Raw genomic sequence first — 14,999 nt, forward strand, 5'->3', positions numbered from 1 at the left:
CAATTGTACAAAACAGAGATGTTTCTGGACGATGCGCTTCACGTTAAGTGTAATAATGCATATGCGATGTTCATAATAATGGAATAAATTGGTTTCTCATTAATATCCGTAAGGCCCCCCTGGGCTCTACGGGCTCCGCTGCCGTCACGTTTCCCGAGTCCGTTGTGAGGCGGCGGCGCGCGGGCGGGAACGTGCTTGGCGCAGTGCCACTGCCGCCGGCGCGAGCTTCTCCGGTGACCGCGGGACACCTGGAAGCGGGGCGGCGCTAATGCTGCTCGAGGAGGCGCGCGAAGGTGCCGGTGTTGCGGAGGGCAGCGCTATTCCAGCGCGCCGAGAGAACCCCTTCATCCCGCCGCGGGGTTATTTCTACTGCCTTTGAAGTGCCTCTTTATAGTAGCACGCTTCTACTGCATCTCGCCGCGCTCTTTCCTGGCGCGGACACTCCGCCACTTGTATCCTCCGTGGGCTTCATTAGGAGCCCCTCGTGGAAATAGCACGTGGACGTTTTATTTAGTTTTTGCGGCGGCGGCTCAGACGCGCCGGAAAACTGCAGCCGATTAGTGGTTGAGTGACGGATTATGAAAGTTCCAATACTAGTCGGGTCAAGTACATGAGAAGTAAAACTAACACAGTACAGTAGATGTGTACAGCAGCCGTGTGATGGAGGCAGGTTATTAAATGTTTCGCTACAACTTAAACTGAAGTTAATCCCTTATCCTAGTCAAAGATGCGTGTTCCAATATTCCCAAAATGTCAGTATAATAATGTTCGCACTGAAATATGAATTCGCTGCCCATAATATACAGTTAGGTTTTGAATGTTAACGCAGCTGCGCGCCGCTCAAACGTGTGAGGTGTGAAAAAAAATCAGGAGCCAAGTTTACTCCCGTAGTGTTCATTTAACACTCGCAGTTTTACTGACAATTAAAAGCACAAGTCATGTATTCTTCGTATGAAGAGGCTACCGCAGCTGGTATGATATATTTCTTTTCATTTTATTGTAATGAATAAAATTCAGATATTTCTGAAAGAGGTCAAGCCAGTCCTGATTTTTGCCTTCATCATATTCCCCTCCGAGGGAACTTGAGCACAGCGGGGACATAATCCGTGTGGAAAGCCCACGGTGCAGTTGGCGGCCCGGCCCACGTGATTCCTTCTATAAAAACTTTGCGTGTAAAGTGACCCCACGTCGCGATCGCGAAGGAAAAAGGGAGATCTGGACATCAGCGCGCTTCACGAAGGGGATCAAACACTCTCTCTCGCTCTCTCTCTCTCTCTCTCTCTCTCTCTCTCTCTCTCTCTCTCACACACACACACACACACACACACACACACACACACACACACAAACACACACACTGGTCTGCACAGCGGACATAATAGGTGGAGGGCGAAAAGAGACGGCGCAGAGAAGACGGACAGACAGACGGACAAGACGCGCTCTTCCCACTCTTAATGCTCCGTTCCACTCCCACGACCCGCGGACGCGCCTGTGACACACAGCCGTGGCGCGGATGAAATCGGCGCCGTTTTCTTGAAAAGCTCGCGTGCAAGGATGGCGTGACTGACACGCGGCCGCGGGGCCACGCAGCGGTGCGCAAGGTGCTCGTTCTCTGCTTTTGGTCTTTTTGCGCGCGCCCGTGCTGTGCGTATGTGCGCGCGCGCGGCGGAGTTGCACTTTTTTTGGAGGAGGGGGGTGCTGAAAGTCAACTTGTTCATTGAGTCGGACAGGAAGGTAGACGGGAGGCAAACCGGTCCATTGAGTGCACCGGAAATGGCCAAAGACCAACAACTATAATAAGTTATCATTATTATTATTACTATTATTATTAATTCATAGAGCATATTGCTGGGAAGTATGAAGTAGAATCTGGTTCGTGGACGCGCATCTCGCGGAGGGCTGAAGTACCTTGAACAGCGGTCGGATGGATTGACTGTGGGTTCGCAGCCCGCTTCCCTCCTTCGTCACTTTCATGTTCATTCAAAGAGCGGCGACCCAACAGGAAGGAGGGCTCGGTGACACTCGCACACACGCACGCACGCACGCACGCGCGCGCGCGCGCACACACACTCGCTCACACACACTTTATTTCCAGTGGGAGTAACGTGTGCGCGCGAAGATGCGAGGGTATCTGGTGCCGATGGCTTGCGTGGTGATGATGTGCGCGCTCACGGCGCGCTGCACCCCGGCGCCGGGCGCCGACCCGCGCGCTGCAGTGTCACAGGAGACGTGCGCGTCGTGCGGCATCGGCAAGCCGGAGGAGTCTGCGCGCGTGGACGCGGACTTCGTGGAGGCGGTGAAGAGGCACATCCTGAACAGGCTGCAGATGCGGGAGCGACCCAACATCACGCAGCCCATCCCGAAGGCTGCCATGGTGACGGCGCTGAAGAAGCTGCACGCGGGCAAAGTGCGCGAGGACGGCCGGGTGGAGATCCCCAGCTTGGACGGACACGCCGTCCACAGCAACGAGACACCGGAGGAGACGTCAGAAATCATCAGCTTCGCGGAAGCAGGTGAGTCAGCGAGTGGGCGCGTGGGTGCTCTCGTGGGAGGCGCGAGGCGGTGCCGTTCGGTTCGTTCGTTTCGCCGGCCGGGGACGGAGTGTGAGTGAGGTGCGCTGCGCTGACGGTACACACTCGAACAGTAACGCGTGTGTGAGGTCCGTAGCAGGGGTCCGAGGTCAGTGCACATCAGATCATCTGGGATCCCTGCCAATGATGGTGGGACCTGCTGAGTCCTGGCACGTGAACGCGCACCTGCCGGAGACGGCGGAGTCACTGACGCTGGTGCGCAGCCCCGACGTCCACATGGATGGACACCCTGCCTGCGCGCGAGCGAGCGTGGGGACAGTAGTACAGTACAGGAGTATCTGTATCATCTGTCCATCATCTCAGACACCAAGACAGTTGCCAAGTCGTGTCTCCGGATCAGTGTTCTCAGTCCAACAAAACCGTGATCTTTTTTTACACCGCTTTTACTCCATCACTTACTCTGTGTTGACCTCCTGGTAAAACAAGCTACATTACAAAATCAGCTTCCCTAGGCTTATTATTAACTGGAAAAGGTGGAATTAACAGTGGGACAACTCGCGGGAATTCCGGAAGCTCTCGAGACCCTTCTGGAACGTAGATAGTGGCGCGCGATCATTCCTCCGCAACGCTGTAACCTTTCGCCCTTGTTTTATGTACCGCACATAATAAATAAACTGAACTTTTTCTGCCTCTGTGTTGCTGTGACCCTGTGCTGTAACCCCGCTAAAAATTTGGACTTGCGGCAATAACTGCGAGGGCAAAGTTATTTGTATCCCATATTCACGAATAATTTCAAATATATTTCATTTTACTGTAAATCTACACTCACCCCTGTGGATTCCTTCATCATTATTGCGTTTTTTAGCTCTCTCATTTATCCAACGTGACTGACAATGTTATATGAGAATATTTCTAATCATTTAATCATTTATACCACAGGGTATTTTTTACTGTGTCCATTCTGCGTAAGTACCTTACTCAAGTCTAATACAGCAGGATTTGCACCAGGCGGCAGCACTAACCGCTACGCCACCTGCTGGCCCACTGAACCAGCAGTGCTGGCCTCTTCAGCACAAGTCTCATCTTGAGTGATCTTTAAAAAAAGTGGGGGGGGGGGGTGATCTGATTGTGTCCTTAAAAAGGGGAGATCTGAATAAAACTCTTATTTTTAGCAGAAGTGTCACGTTACCACTAGATATTACATTCATGCCATGTGAAGAGTTGTCCACTGCTGCCGGTGTGTCTCGAGTGGAATGCTTTCGTATTCTGCCTCATACAAGAGTTGTGAATTTTTTGTGCGGGACTGGTGTGCAGGTGTGTGTTTCAAAGCCCTCTCTCTACCTGGGGGAGGTTGGCAGGTACCCCAGGTGTGGGTGGGCCACCTGTGCTTGGCGTTGAGCTGAGCCTTAGGAGCAATTCACTGTGATGCCTTGTTAAGGATGCCACCTGTTCAGCCAGCAAGGAGACGCCCTCGAGGGTGGTGGTGGTGGTGGTGGGGGGGGGCAGTGGGGGCACAGACCACCCGCTTCTCCGCTCTCCTCTTTGGAGCAGCATCTGTTTGGCTTTAATCAGTCGGATGATGCCTTTGTTCACCAGCGATGACTGTAACTGCCCTTGAGACATTTGAATTGAAGGATAAGCGGTTCTGACTTCAAGTTTAGATACAAAGAACTGCCCCCCCCAAAAAAAATCACCGCATAAATTAATATACATCTGTCGTGCAATTTTAATAATGGCACGTTGCTGTTTTGTGTTTAAATTACTGTTGAACAAGTCTTCGTTCTTGAAATTTAAATTATGTGAGATCATATTTAACAACTGAAAATGTTAATTTCATGTGTTACATTGATTGTGTGCTGGAGAATTCGGAGGCGCCCGAAATGAAAACCTCCTGCTTCTGAGCTTCTGAGAAGCCCACGTAGAGTTGTGTGTCACAGTGCCAGTGTTCAGCTGTGAAGGTATTCGGAGGACCGCCGGAGATCCTGGACTTGTTCACGAGCAAAGTCCCAGAGTACTGAATAGGTGATGATCTTCTTTATGATTTTTTTGCATTTCTCTGTCCCCTGTGTGGTGTCAAGTGTTGTCCAGTGGGCTGATGAGCCGCTTTGTCACCACACCTGGGTGCCCGGTACCAGGTGGCAAACTCTGCAACATAGCAGCCACGTTGACTTCGTGCGCTGGGAAATAAATTTTTTTAATTTTCACTTTCAATTTCAACTTTGCGTGCTTTGCCGTTTTGTGCAATTTTCAAGGAAGTGTTTGTAATAAATTTCATACGCGTTTACAGCCAAAGAAGTGGCTGCAGTTATATGAACAAGGTTGTTGCGTAAATAAATAGGTTAAAATAGATAAATAAAGTAGAACGAATAAGCAGATCTAACGCACCAATACTTCAGCATGAATCATTAATAACGGTATTTATGCTCATGTGCGCGCGCGTCTGTGTGAGCAGGTGGGCACAGTCACTCCCTGTTCTTATGGCCAGCATTTACATACTGTGCTGCTGCTTTTCATGGTGTCTTCTTTATCCCACAAAGTCAGGTACCAGGTCTCTGTCTCTGAGGTTCTGGAAGTCAGGCTCAATATTTATCCATGTAGGGAACTATGAATATATGGTATATTTTTCGTCATATGTCACCACAGTGATGTTGGACCTCGGCTGCGGAGAACCCGGGACTGGAGAGCTGGGTGGGGTTAGCTCTGATCCGGTGCGATAGGCTGAATGAAAGGCTGTGATTCATGCAGGCGTGGAGGGGGACCACCTCTGTAGACGCCGAATTTTCACATGCTGTGCGTTCAGCCCTGAACACACTCCGGGTATTGTGCGTGCCAGGTGTGAGAGGCTGGGGAGAAGTGGTGCATTGTGACGAGGAGTGTGTTGGGTCTTGTTGGACGTCATACTGACTGCTCACCTGTAGCTCATCTCCAGTTGCAGCGCAGCCCCCGCGAAGCGCTCAGCACGCGCTCAGGGTGCTTCTTTCACATCCCGGACCGGCGTGTGGTCCTCCGTTGGCAGGTGGGAACAGCTCCGACTCCCACCGACTGGCCCACCCAGACACCGGCCCACCCTGTGTGTGGGAGGGGGCATCTGCGGAGGATGTGCTGACCCTGGTGACATCATCTCTTCTTCTTCTTCCCTCCCTGTCTCCTCCTGTATAGTCAGCTCCTTCTGAGATTTTGGAGGGCAGGTGGAGTGCCAGCTCAGAATGAAAATGCATATACATATATAATATATATATATATATATATATATATATATATATATATGTACACACACATACATATATGTTGAATTTATACCCCCATCTTTAAGATGGCCTTCCCACAATTTAAAGTTCTTTTATGGGGAGGATATATGTGGTTGAATGACCATGCAAAGGGTGTCACACGAGGCACTGTTTTTGATTTTCATGACACGGAGGGCTGTTAGAATGTCTTGACAATTCCATCCAAGTTGAACGTTCGGTCCTCCCTAGCACCTCCGACTCAGTGCGATATGTGATTCATATCCACATTACATAACCCAGCCTGCCTGGACGCTGTCCGACGTCCGTCCAGTCAGCGGCAAGCGGGACAGGGAGGGTGGGAGGCAAAGATGTGAGGCCGGCCTGGTGCCAGACAGAGTGTGCGTACGCGTGTAACAGAGTTGCGGCGCGACCAGTGGAAGGACTGAGACGCGTATATGAGACCGCTCTTCTGACCTCTTCCCTCAGCTCTGCTCCTAGCGCGTGGGTGGGTGGGGGGGGGGGGATATCTGTAGGCGTGGGGTGTGTATTTGCTTTACATTTGTTTTTTTTACATTGAATTTATTCGTTTAGCTGATACGTTTCTCCCAAGCAAATTACAACGTTCGGCTAATTACAGTGATTTACCCCATTTATACCGCTGGGTCCTTTTACTCTGTCAATTCACGGTAGGTACCTCGATCAAGGGTACTACAGCAGGAGGCAGTAAGCCTAACCACCACCACACCACGTGCTGCCCCAAAATATTTAATTTTGAACTGACACTGGAAACGGGTGAAAATCGATATTTGGAGCTTTAGTTCTGTGCAACATGTCTAAGCTATGAGGGGTTTCGGTTTCCCTTTCCATTTTTCAGCATCATTTCAGTTTATTTTTCTGCATAGTTGATCCGCGATGCTGATTTGAGGAGAAATGCTGGGGGAAGCACATGTAACAGATCCTGGGACGTTTAAAAGAACGCTTTATGGGCAGCGGGCCGACTGGAAGAGGAAAGCAGGTCAACCGTTGGGTCAACTGTTGACATTGACCCTACAGAGTCACTGTGTGTCAGAAGCAAATTAATCATCTTCCACTTCATAGGCAGGGGCGAAACTTGGGATTTTGGTGCCCCTAGGCAAAAATCAGGCTTCGGTCACTAAATAAATAAAGGTACACATACTGTATATACTGCATATATACGACAATGAATATTTTGTAGATATAGATACATACAGCTCACGAACCAGGGAAAATGGGGAAAAAAATATGTTGCAGATATAGATACATTCTATATGTGCAAAACATAAATTTATACTTTCACGACTGAAAATGGGCTGAGACCTCAACTTTTTTCAATAAAATCGTTTAAGTGAGCAGGTCGATATATATATATATACTGTTTACTGCATAGATCCACATTTTCTTTAATCAAAAATGTTACACAACTACAACGTTAGTGCGTTTCAAAGACACGGGGCGGCGATGCGTCATACCACATTTACGTAATGTATAAGATGGCACATCTTCAGTTTTCTATTAAAACCGTTTCTTTAGTATTTAGCAACTTTTGACATTTTTTTTTTTTTAAGATTGCAATTTATTTTCCGAGTTTAGAAGCAAAATTCGGTACCTCTAGGCAGTCGCTTTTCTTCACCTAACGATAAAGGCGGCCTCGTTCTCCCTGAAGCGTCCCAGAGTGCATCTCGGATCGGATGCCCCCTGGGGCGTGATTTTTATTTGTCTGCTCAGGTAGGGAAGGTAATTCAGTCTTGGAGAATCTCGAATGTAAATGCATTCCAGTTTTGCAGGACATTCACTGCCCAGTGATGGAGCACATTCGGCGCTAACCTGTCTTTTCAGCGGCACCGTGCTGCCCTTACGTCCCCGGCCGCGGCGGCATCATCAATTAATCGGCCGATCGGATTGGATTTAGTGCAGTGTCTTACTGGAGATCTATGACGTGGACCTTCAGCAGTCTCTGAAGACATGTTAGACTTTTGTCTTGGGCTGCGGTCTCTTTAGGTCCCGGCTGTCCGTCCACCTTGCTTCCTGACTGGTGCATCATCTTGCCATCCAGCCCTCTTCTGATGGCTCCTCCAAGGGCCAAGACTGATTCAGACTCGCCTCGCCGTCTTCGCCCTTGCAGCTGCTGTCCGTGTTCCCCTGCAAAAGCACCGCACTTTCGAGCAGGCAGATTCGGCGCCCACGCTGCCTGCTGGTATCTGCTGGACGACGGACAAACCTGTGTGGGATACCCTTATGAACGGCTCTCACTTTGAGAATGGCGAGACGCCACGCTCCTCCTTTTCGGCCTGCCACTGTGCTAAAACGTGATCTCTGAAACAGAACTTGCAACCATTATGTAATTTCTCGAGAAGCATGAATTAAGAACGAGGCAAGAGTGTCGGTGCTGGTTTGACTCAGACAGAGTGAGTTGGAGGCACTGGCAGCTATTATAATTATAATTCCTTACTAGCTAACGAAGACTGAACGAAGTTACCGGAACATTTCTGGGAAGAAATCGCTACATTAGCGGTCGGTATTAAAGTTATACTTATAATTTACATATGCAAATAATATGCATGTTATATAAATCAAGTATAAATCAAAGCCAAAATACTATGTGTATATATATATACCGTATATACAGATGCTCCCCGACTTACGATGGTTCTACTTACGATTTTTTCAGCTTTATGATGGTGAGCTCCCGATAGACATTCAATAGAAACCGAACTTCGAATTTTGATTTTTTCCTGGGCAAGAGATACGTGGTGCGATACTCTTTCGCCATGCTTGGTAGCGGCAGCGATCAGCATCTCCCAGTCTGTCACGCAGAGGTGTGTATTAGGTGTATTAAATGCATTTTCGACTTACGATGAGTTCGCGGAATGTAACCCCATCATAAGTCAGGGACCACCTCTATAGCAAAAAATTTCTCTCTTACCCCCGCATGGGGTAGCGTGTGTGTGTCTTCCTCAAGCCCGGGACCTCTACCAGAGGCCTTGGAGTCTGAGGGTTCTTCTTAGCTGTTCCTAGGACTGCGCTCTTCTGAACAGAGACTTCACGTGTTGTTTCTGGGAACTGCTGGAGCTGCTCTCCCGGTTTGGGGGTCACAGCCCCCCGAGTGCTACTATTACCACTAGGATCACTCTGAACTTCACCTTCCACATCCGTTCCAGTTCTTCCTTCAGCCCTTGGTACTTCTCGATCTTCTCATGCTCCTTCTTTCTGATATTGCTGTCACTTGGGGTTGCTACATCTATCACAACTGCCCTCTTCTCCTCCTTGTCGACCACCACTATGTGACCACCACTGCTTGTCAGTCTGGAATATACTTATTATACAAATATATATATATATATATATATCCACTTTGATTCATACTTTGTTAGCTGGAATAAGTAAATAAGATGTGCGCTAACGTATGGCCCGCTTTCCCCGTCCTCTGCAGATGAGCAGCAGTCGTCTCAGTCAAGCCTCTACTTCGTCATCTCCAACGAGGGCAACCAGAATCTGTACGTGACGCAGGCCAACCTGTGGCTCTACTTCAAGCTTCTGCCCAGCAGCTCAGAGAAGAGCGCGCGGCGGAAGGTGACGGTGAAGGTGTTCTGCCAGGAGCCCGGCACAGGCGGCAGGTGGAACCTGGTGGAGAAGCGGCTGGAGCTGAAGCGCAGCGGTTGGCATACTTTCCCGCTGACGGAGGCCGTGCGGGCGGCGTTTGCCACCGGCGACCGGCGCCAGGACCTGGACGTGCGCTGCGAGGGCTGCGAGGCCGCAAGCGCGCTGCCCGTCCTGGTCGCCCCCGACGACGAGGCGCATCGGCCCTTTCTGGTGGTGCAGGCCCGGCAGGCGGACAACAAGCACCGCATCCGCAAGCGGGGCCTCGAGTGCGACGGCACCAGCAGCCTGTGCTGCCGCCAGCAGTTTTACATCGATTTCCGGCTAATCGGCTGGAACGACTGGATCATCGCGCCCTCGGGCTACTTTGGGAACTACTGCGAAGGGAGCTGCCCGGCCTACATGGCGGGGGTGCCCGGCTCGGCGTCCTCCTTCCACACGGCCGTGGTGAACCAGTACCGCATGCGGGGGATGAGCCCCGGCTCCATGAACTCGTGCTGTATCCCCACCAAGCTGAGCACCATGTCCATGCTCTACTTCGACGACGAGTACAACATCGTCAAGCGGGACGTGCCCAACATGATCGTGGAGGAATGTGGCTGTGCTTGAGTCCCCCTAAACAGGACCTTGGAACTCTGCCTGCAGGGGACTGATGGTACAAAATTAATGGAGGTATACGTTTGTTCCTGTTATTTCCATAACACCACATCCTATATCCACCCACAAACAAACGTGCACAGATAAAGCATACATAGACATGTACATATATTTATGTCTGTTAATATAATACGGTAGAAGTTTTTATCGGTTCTGCCAACATCCCGGCCGCTCCTATTAAAAAGAATGAAAAATGCGTAAAAAAAAAAAAAAAAAAAACAAAAAAAACCCTTAGGTCTCACCGTCAAATAGAGGAGAACAGTAATCGCTTCTATTTTTTTAGCTTGCCATTTTTATACAAAAATTGAGTTTGTCTAGCTTCCCGTGAAGACGGAAAGAGCCTTAGAAAGTCAACGAAGGAGGTGTGTCGGCCTGCCGATGCGGTCACGTTTCGGCGAACGCTTCGCCCGTGCGAGGACCTCCCGAAAGCGCCCAACGCTTGGAACTATCAGCACTTCTGACAAGGAGCACATCGCCGCGATGTGACGCTGCGTCCCGCAAACGGTCCTCACAATATATTGTTTCTTCGTTATATATAAATTTTTCACCCAGCAATTTGCTATTACAGCACACATTCGAAGGACGGATGTAACCGCCTGTGTTTTGACCGTGAGACTAGAGGCAGCAGACCCTCCTCCTCCTCCTCCTCCTCCTCCTCCTCCGTGCTCCTTTCACAGCGCAAGATAAGCGAGGGGCCGAGCGGTCCTCACCCGGGACGTCCCGGTGTGCGTGCGGAAGGCCAGCGAGGAGGGAGCTCGACAGGTTAGGGTGGGTGGACAGGGGGGCATCACTCTGGCAACGCTCCCCCAGCTTGTGGGCTTGAAGCCCCCTCTAGAAGCTCATCTGATGAACTTAAACGGCTGACGCAAACAATCGTGCTCGTCTCTTCTCAGCAGAAGCCAAGAGTTGCCATACTGCTCAGTTGGTTACGGTGCAGCATAGCACTTGCAAAAACTGCTAAATGCACATTTTATAGCACTTGCAGACTGAAATGCCTTTAAAAGGGTATGAAGTGGTGGAACCCAGAGCCCTTACTCATGATCATATTGAAATAAGTGCCGCTCGAGCTATGCAATGTATAGTATTGACCCACACCAGACAAACTGAACTTTTGTACTAGTTTTTAACTCATCAATACTTGAAATGTAATCCTTCGCTTCGTCAAAGCGAACGATTGTTACGATTTTTGCACTGAAAAGTTGCGTGATTAGCTAAAAAAAATTTAACGATAAATAAATAAATAAATAAATAAATAAATAAAAAAATCTGCCATTGAAAAAAGGTTATTTTTGTAGAAACAAATTGAATTCTGTTAAAATGTATTATACGTAATAATGGAACCAAAGAGGCCATGATTTGAACTATTGTAGAGATGGCAAGGCCATTGCATTACTTTGTAAAATAGTTTGTGATCATTTAAGAGGCCTAAGCACTGTATCAGGGTACAAAGTTATGGATTCCATTTTCATCTTTTTTCTATTTTGTACAGTAGATAAATGGAATATTTCATAATTTTTTCATCAAATTTAATTAATTTCAGTTTTCTATTTAATAAAAGTACTTTTTAGTCCGAGAATCATTTAGAATCAAATGCTGTCTCTGTACAGTTTATGTAAGATAAAACAGATGCTTTTAAAATATTTTGTGCTTTGTATTTGAAATAAAATTCTTAATCTCAAGAAAAATAAAATGTGGAGTGATTGTAAAGTGTTTGCTGTTGGAGAGATGACCTGAGAGGAGAGTCTGAACGAAAGGTTGAGCTCAATGTTGGTACAAGACAAGTTTCGTGAAAAGTACCTTTTTTAAGGACCTATGATCTGAATGTCTGCAGATCCCATCATTCCGTGAGGGCACTGCTGGAGTAACGCCGAGGAGGTACTTGCGAGTCCACTTCGGTCCACTAGCAGAACAAGCCGAGCAAATGTGTACGTATAAAAAAGTCCGCTGGGCGATGAGATGTTTTTTGTTCGCTGGGTTGACATGCGCCGTTGGACTTTTAGTATATGGCACTCAAGACAAGCAAGCAAAGACATGAGAATAATAAAGACTACAATGAAGAATAATAAAGTTTGGTTTCATGCGATGATCTCTGTCTAATTATTGCAGCCATGATAATATGTGACTGGGAGGCATTTTTAAAAACCCAGAAAGTCTGTTGAAAGCTGTTGACTTCCACAGGAAATGACTCTTTAAATGTGGCTGAATTGGGAAACTAAAATAACAGGTTACACTTTAAAACACTTGCAACATTTATTAACTTAGCTGATGATTTTCTCTAAAGCAACTTCCAGTGTTAAGGTTACAATTATTTGTAATTGGGTAATTTTACTGGAGCAATTTAGGGTAAGTACTTTACTCAAGGGTACTACAGCTGGTAGTGGGGATCAAACCTGCAACTTTTGAATCCAAAAGCAGTAACTCTAACCACTGCACTACCAGCTGCCCTAACAGGTGCCTAACCTGCAACCCAATGGCCCAGGATGGCTTAGACTGTCCATACATGAATATTTCATTAATTAAAAAAACTTGAACTGTATATCTGTACATAATTGGGTCCACACACACACACACACACACACACACACACACACACACGCACACAGTCTGAACCTGCTTGTCCTAAGCAGGATCACAGCAAACCGGAGCCTAACCCAGCAAGACAAGGCTGGAGGGGGGGGGGGGGGGGGGGGGGGATACACCCAGGACAGGACGCCAGTCCATTGCAAGGCATCCGAAGCAGGACTCAAACCCCAGACCCATCGGAGAGCAGGCACAGGCCAAACCTGCTGCACCGCCACACCCACTCATTGGGTCCACTTTATTCCAAATAATTTTTCCAGCCATATTTGTATTTTGTAAGTTTCTTGGCTTTTCTCAGCAAAGAACAGAAACCATGACATTTCAACGTAAAATAGCCAGTGACGTGAACCGCTGGCAAACAGAGGATAATTTCAGGTCCTCAACCCTAGACAGGACCGCAGAATTGGAGTGCAGCGATAACGCTCCCAGAAGCACCCGCTACCAACCGGTGGTCGCATGGCGCCCACGGACAACATCAGGGCCGATCGCACCGAAAGCCCAGCTTCTTACTCAGTTCTATATTAGACCGTGCTGTTGTTCCAAGGCTGGGGCGAGTGCTTGTGAAATGAGATTGCATGTGTAAAAACAGCACACAAATAGAACAAGCCTCCTCCACACCTCTACAAGCCAAACTGCTCCTGGATGGGTTGTCTTATGCAACATAAGACAACATCCTCAACAACCGCCATCCCAAAGCGTGCCCTTCGGGACAATGGCGGCCCAAAATGTGCACGTGGGCACGTGCCAGGCACCTGTATGGGGTAATAAGAGTGGCAGGGCATGACATGGCCAAGGGGACATTGAGTCGACTCAGAAATGTCTCATCTGGGAGAAGATGCTACTCTTTTCCAGGCAATGGGGGGAAGTGGAGAGATAGATGCTTCCATCGTGATGCTGTAGTTCCAGGATGCTGCCAGAAGTTGGGAGCTCCCCCCTACCTGGGAGGATGGATAGCCCAGTGCAGAGTCTAGTGGGTCTGAAAAGGACAGCTCTATGATGATGGCTCATGACGGCAATAAGCTGTCATTGCGTCGTGGCAGCTCAGAGTCCCGGTCTGGAGACCCTTGGGATCCCCAGTCCAGGTCCTTAACCACTATTTTGCCAGTTCCCTTTTGTTAAAAATCTGTTGCGGCCTCTGAAACAAGGGGAGTTTGTTATTCCATAAGTTGCCGCACCTATTATTCCAGTGATTGCTCATGATACAATGTTAACATGTCATAATATCATTTGTATGACACGACTATACGGTTTTACTATGTTCCACTGACAGGGGCGTGGCGCTAAAAAACCGATTTCCGCACAAGCCGCACCGATCCAGTCTCTCTCTGAAACTATGCAGTGGATCACTTACCGTCGTTGTTTACAAAACAATGACAAAGAAGGGATACACAGATGAAGAATTGCGTAACGATCCTCGGTGCGGTTCGGTGCTTGCCGGCCAAAACACTGTTGCGTAATGAGGCAATGGAACAGACACCAGCAGCACGTCACTGGAATGCCTTGCGTTTGTCTTTTTTCGTCTTCGCAACCACTTCGCACCAGTTTTTCGATGTTGATCCAAGACGTCTCTTCCACTGGAGGTGGCGTGGGCACTGGCGACACCCAGATGTTATACCCAGCTGTCGCTGACTGCAATAAACCAAGTGGAAAAACACCGGGCCAAATGTACGAATGTGACATCCTGCCCTTAAAACACGCAAGACACACATGCGTGACACATGTTTGAGTTTAAAAGCAACTGACTCTTTAAGGAGGTGTCAGGATCACTTCAAATCCATAAAATAAATGAGAAGAAATATGAGCACAATGGCCGCATGGTCTAAGTGAAAACTGGAGAAGAAGACAGAGGGTGTAAAAACACGGTCGGTGTGGCATCAGGGATCCAAAGGTGTTGTGTCGCCTGCAGTGCCGCACGACTCTCTTTCCAGCAGCGGTAACTGTAGTGCACATCAAAGGTGTGGAGGATTCATGAAGAAATTATTCATATGTACAACATTGTTGAAAGGGAAAGGTGGTGGTGCTGTCTCACAGCACCTGGGTGGTGCGAGAGGACGTGGGTTCGATCCCCACTCACTCTGTGTGGAGTTTGCATGTTTTCCCCGTCTCTGGGTGCTCTGGTTTCCTCCCACACTCCAAAGATTAGCTGTTCAGGTTCGCCTATAGTGCGTGAGTGACAAAGAGAGTGAGTGTGTGTTCCACTGACGTATGGATGAGTGACCCATTGTAAGTAGGGTATCTAGCAGCGTAAGTCACCATGGTGAATAAGGTGTGTGGGCTGGTAACACTGCATAGAGTTCATTGGATGTCGCTCTGGAGAAAAGTGTCTCCTAAAAAAATAAATGTAATATAAATGTCTGAGGAATGTGATGGAGGAAACCATGTGACT

The 14,999-nt window shown here is 48.5% G+C and overlaps 1 protein-coding gene across 1 annotated transcript; it reads left to right on the top strand.

The window, feature by feature from the left end:
* The first annotated feature begins 1,651 nt into the window (after positions 1 to 1,651).
* On the top strand, positions 1,652 to 11,127 carry LOC108930786 (inhibin beta B chain). Its single transcript, XM_018746194.2, has 2 exons — positions 1,652 to 2,513; positions 9,210 to 11,127. Exons 1-2 carry the CDS (start codon positions 2,120 to 2,122, stop codon positions 9,983 to 9,985), a joined length of 1,170 nt encoding a protein of 389 aa, XP_018601710.2. The 5' UTR covers positions 1,652 to 2,119; the 3' UTR covers positions 9,986 to 11,127.
* The last annotated feature ends 3,872 nt before the right edge of the window (positions 11,128 to 14,999 follow it).

The sequence above is a fragment of the Scleropages formosus genome, chromosome 5 (genome assembly GCF_900964775.1).
Source record: "Scleropages formosus chromosome 5, fSclFor1.1, whole genome shotgun sequence".
NCBI lineage: Eukaryota > Metazoa > Chordata > Actinopteri > Osteoglossiformes > Osteoglossidae > Scleropages > Scleropages formosus.

What these genes read in the sequence shown, in the direction of transcription:
- LOC108930786 (XM_018746194.2), top strand. Translation starts at nt 2,120, where the DNA reads ATGCGAGGGTATCTGGTGCCGATGGCTTGCGTGGTGATGATGTGCGCG. An exon ending in CATCAGCTTCGCGGAAGCAG is followed by an intron (nt 2,514 to 9,209) that starts GTGAGTCAGCGA and finishes CGTCCTCTGCAG; the next exon opens with ATGAGCAGCAGTCGTCTCAG.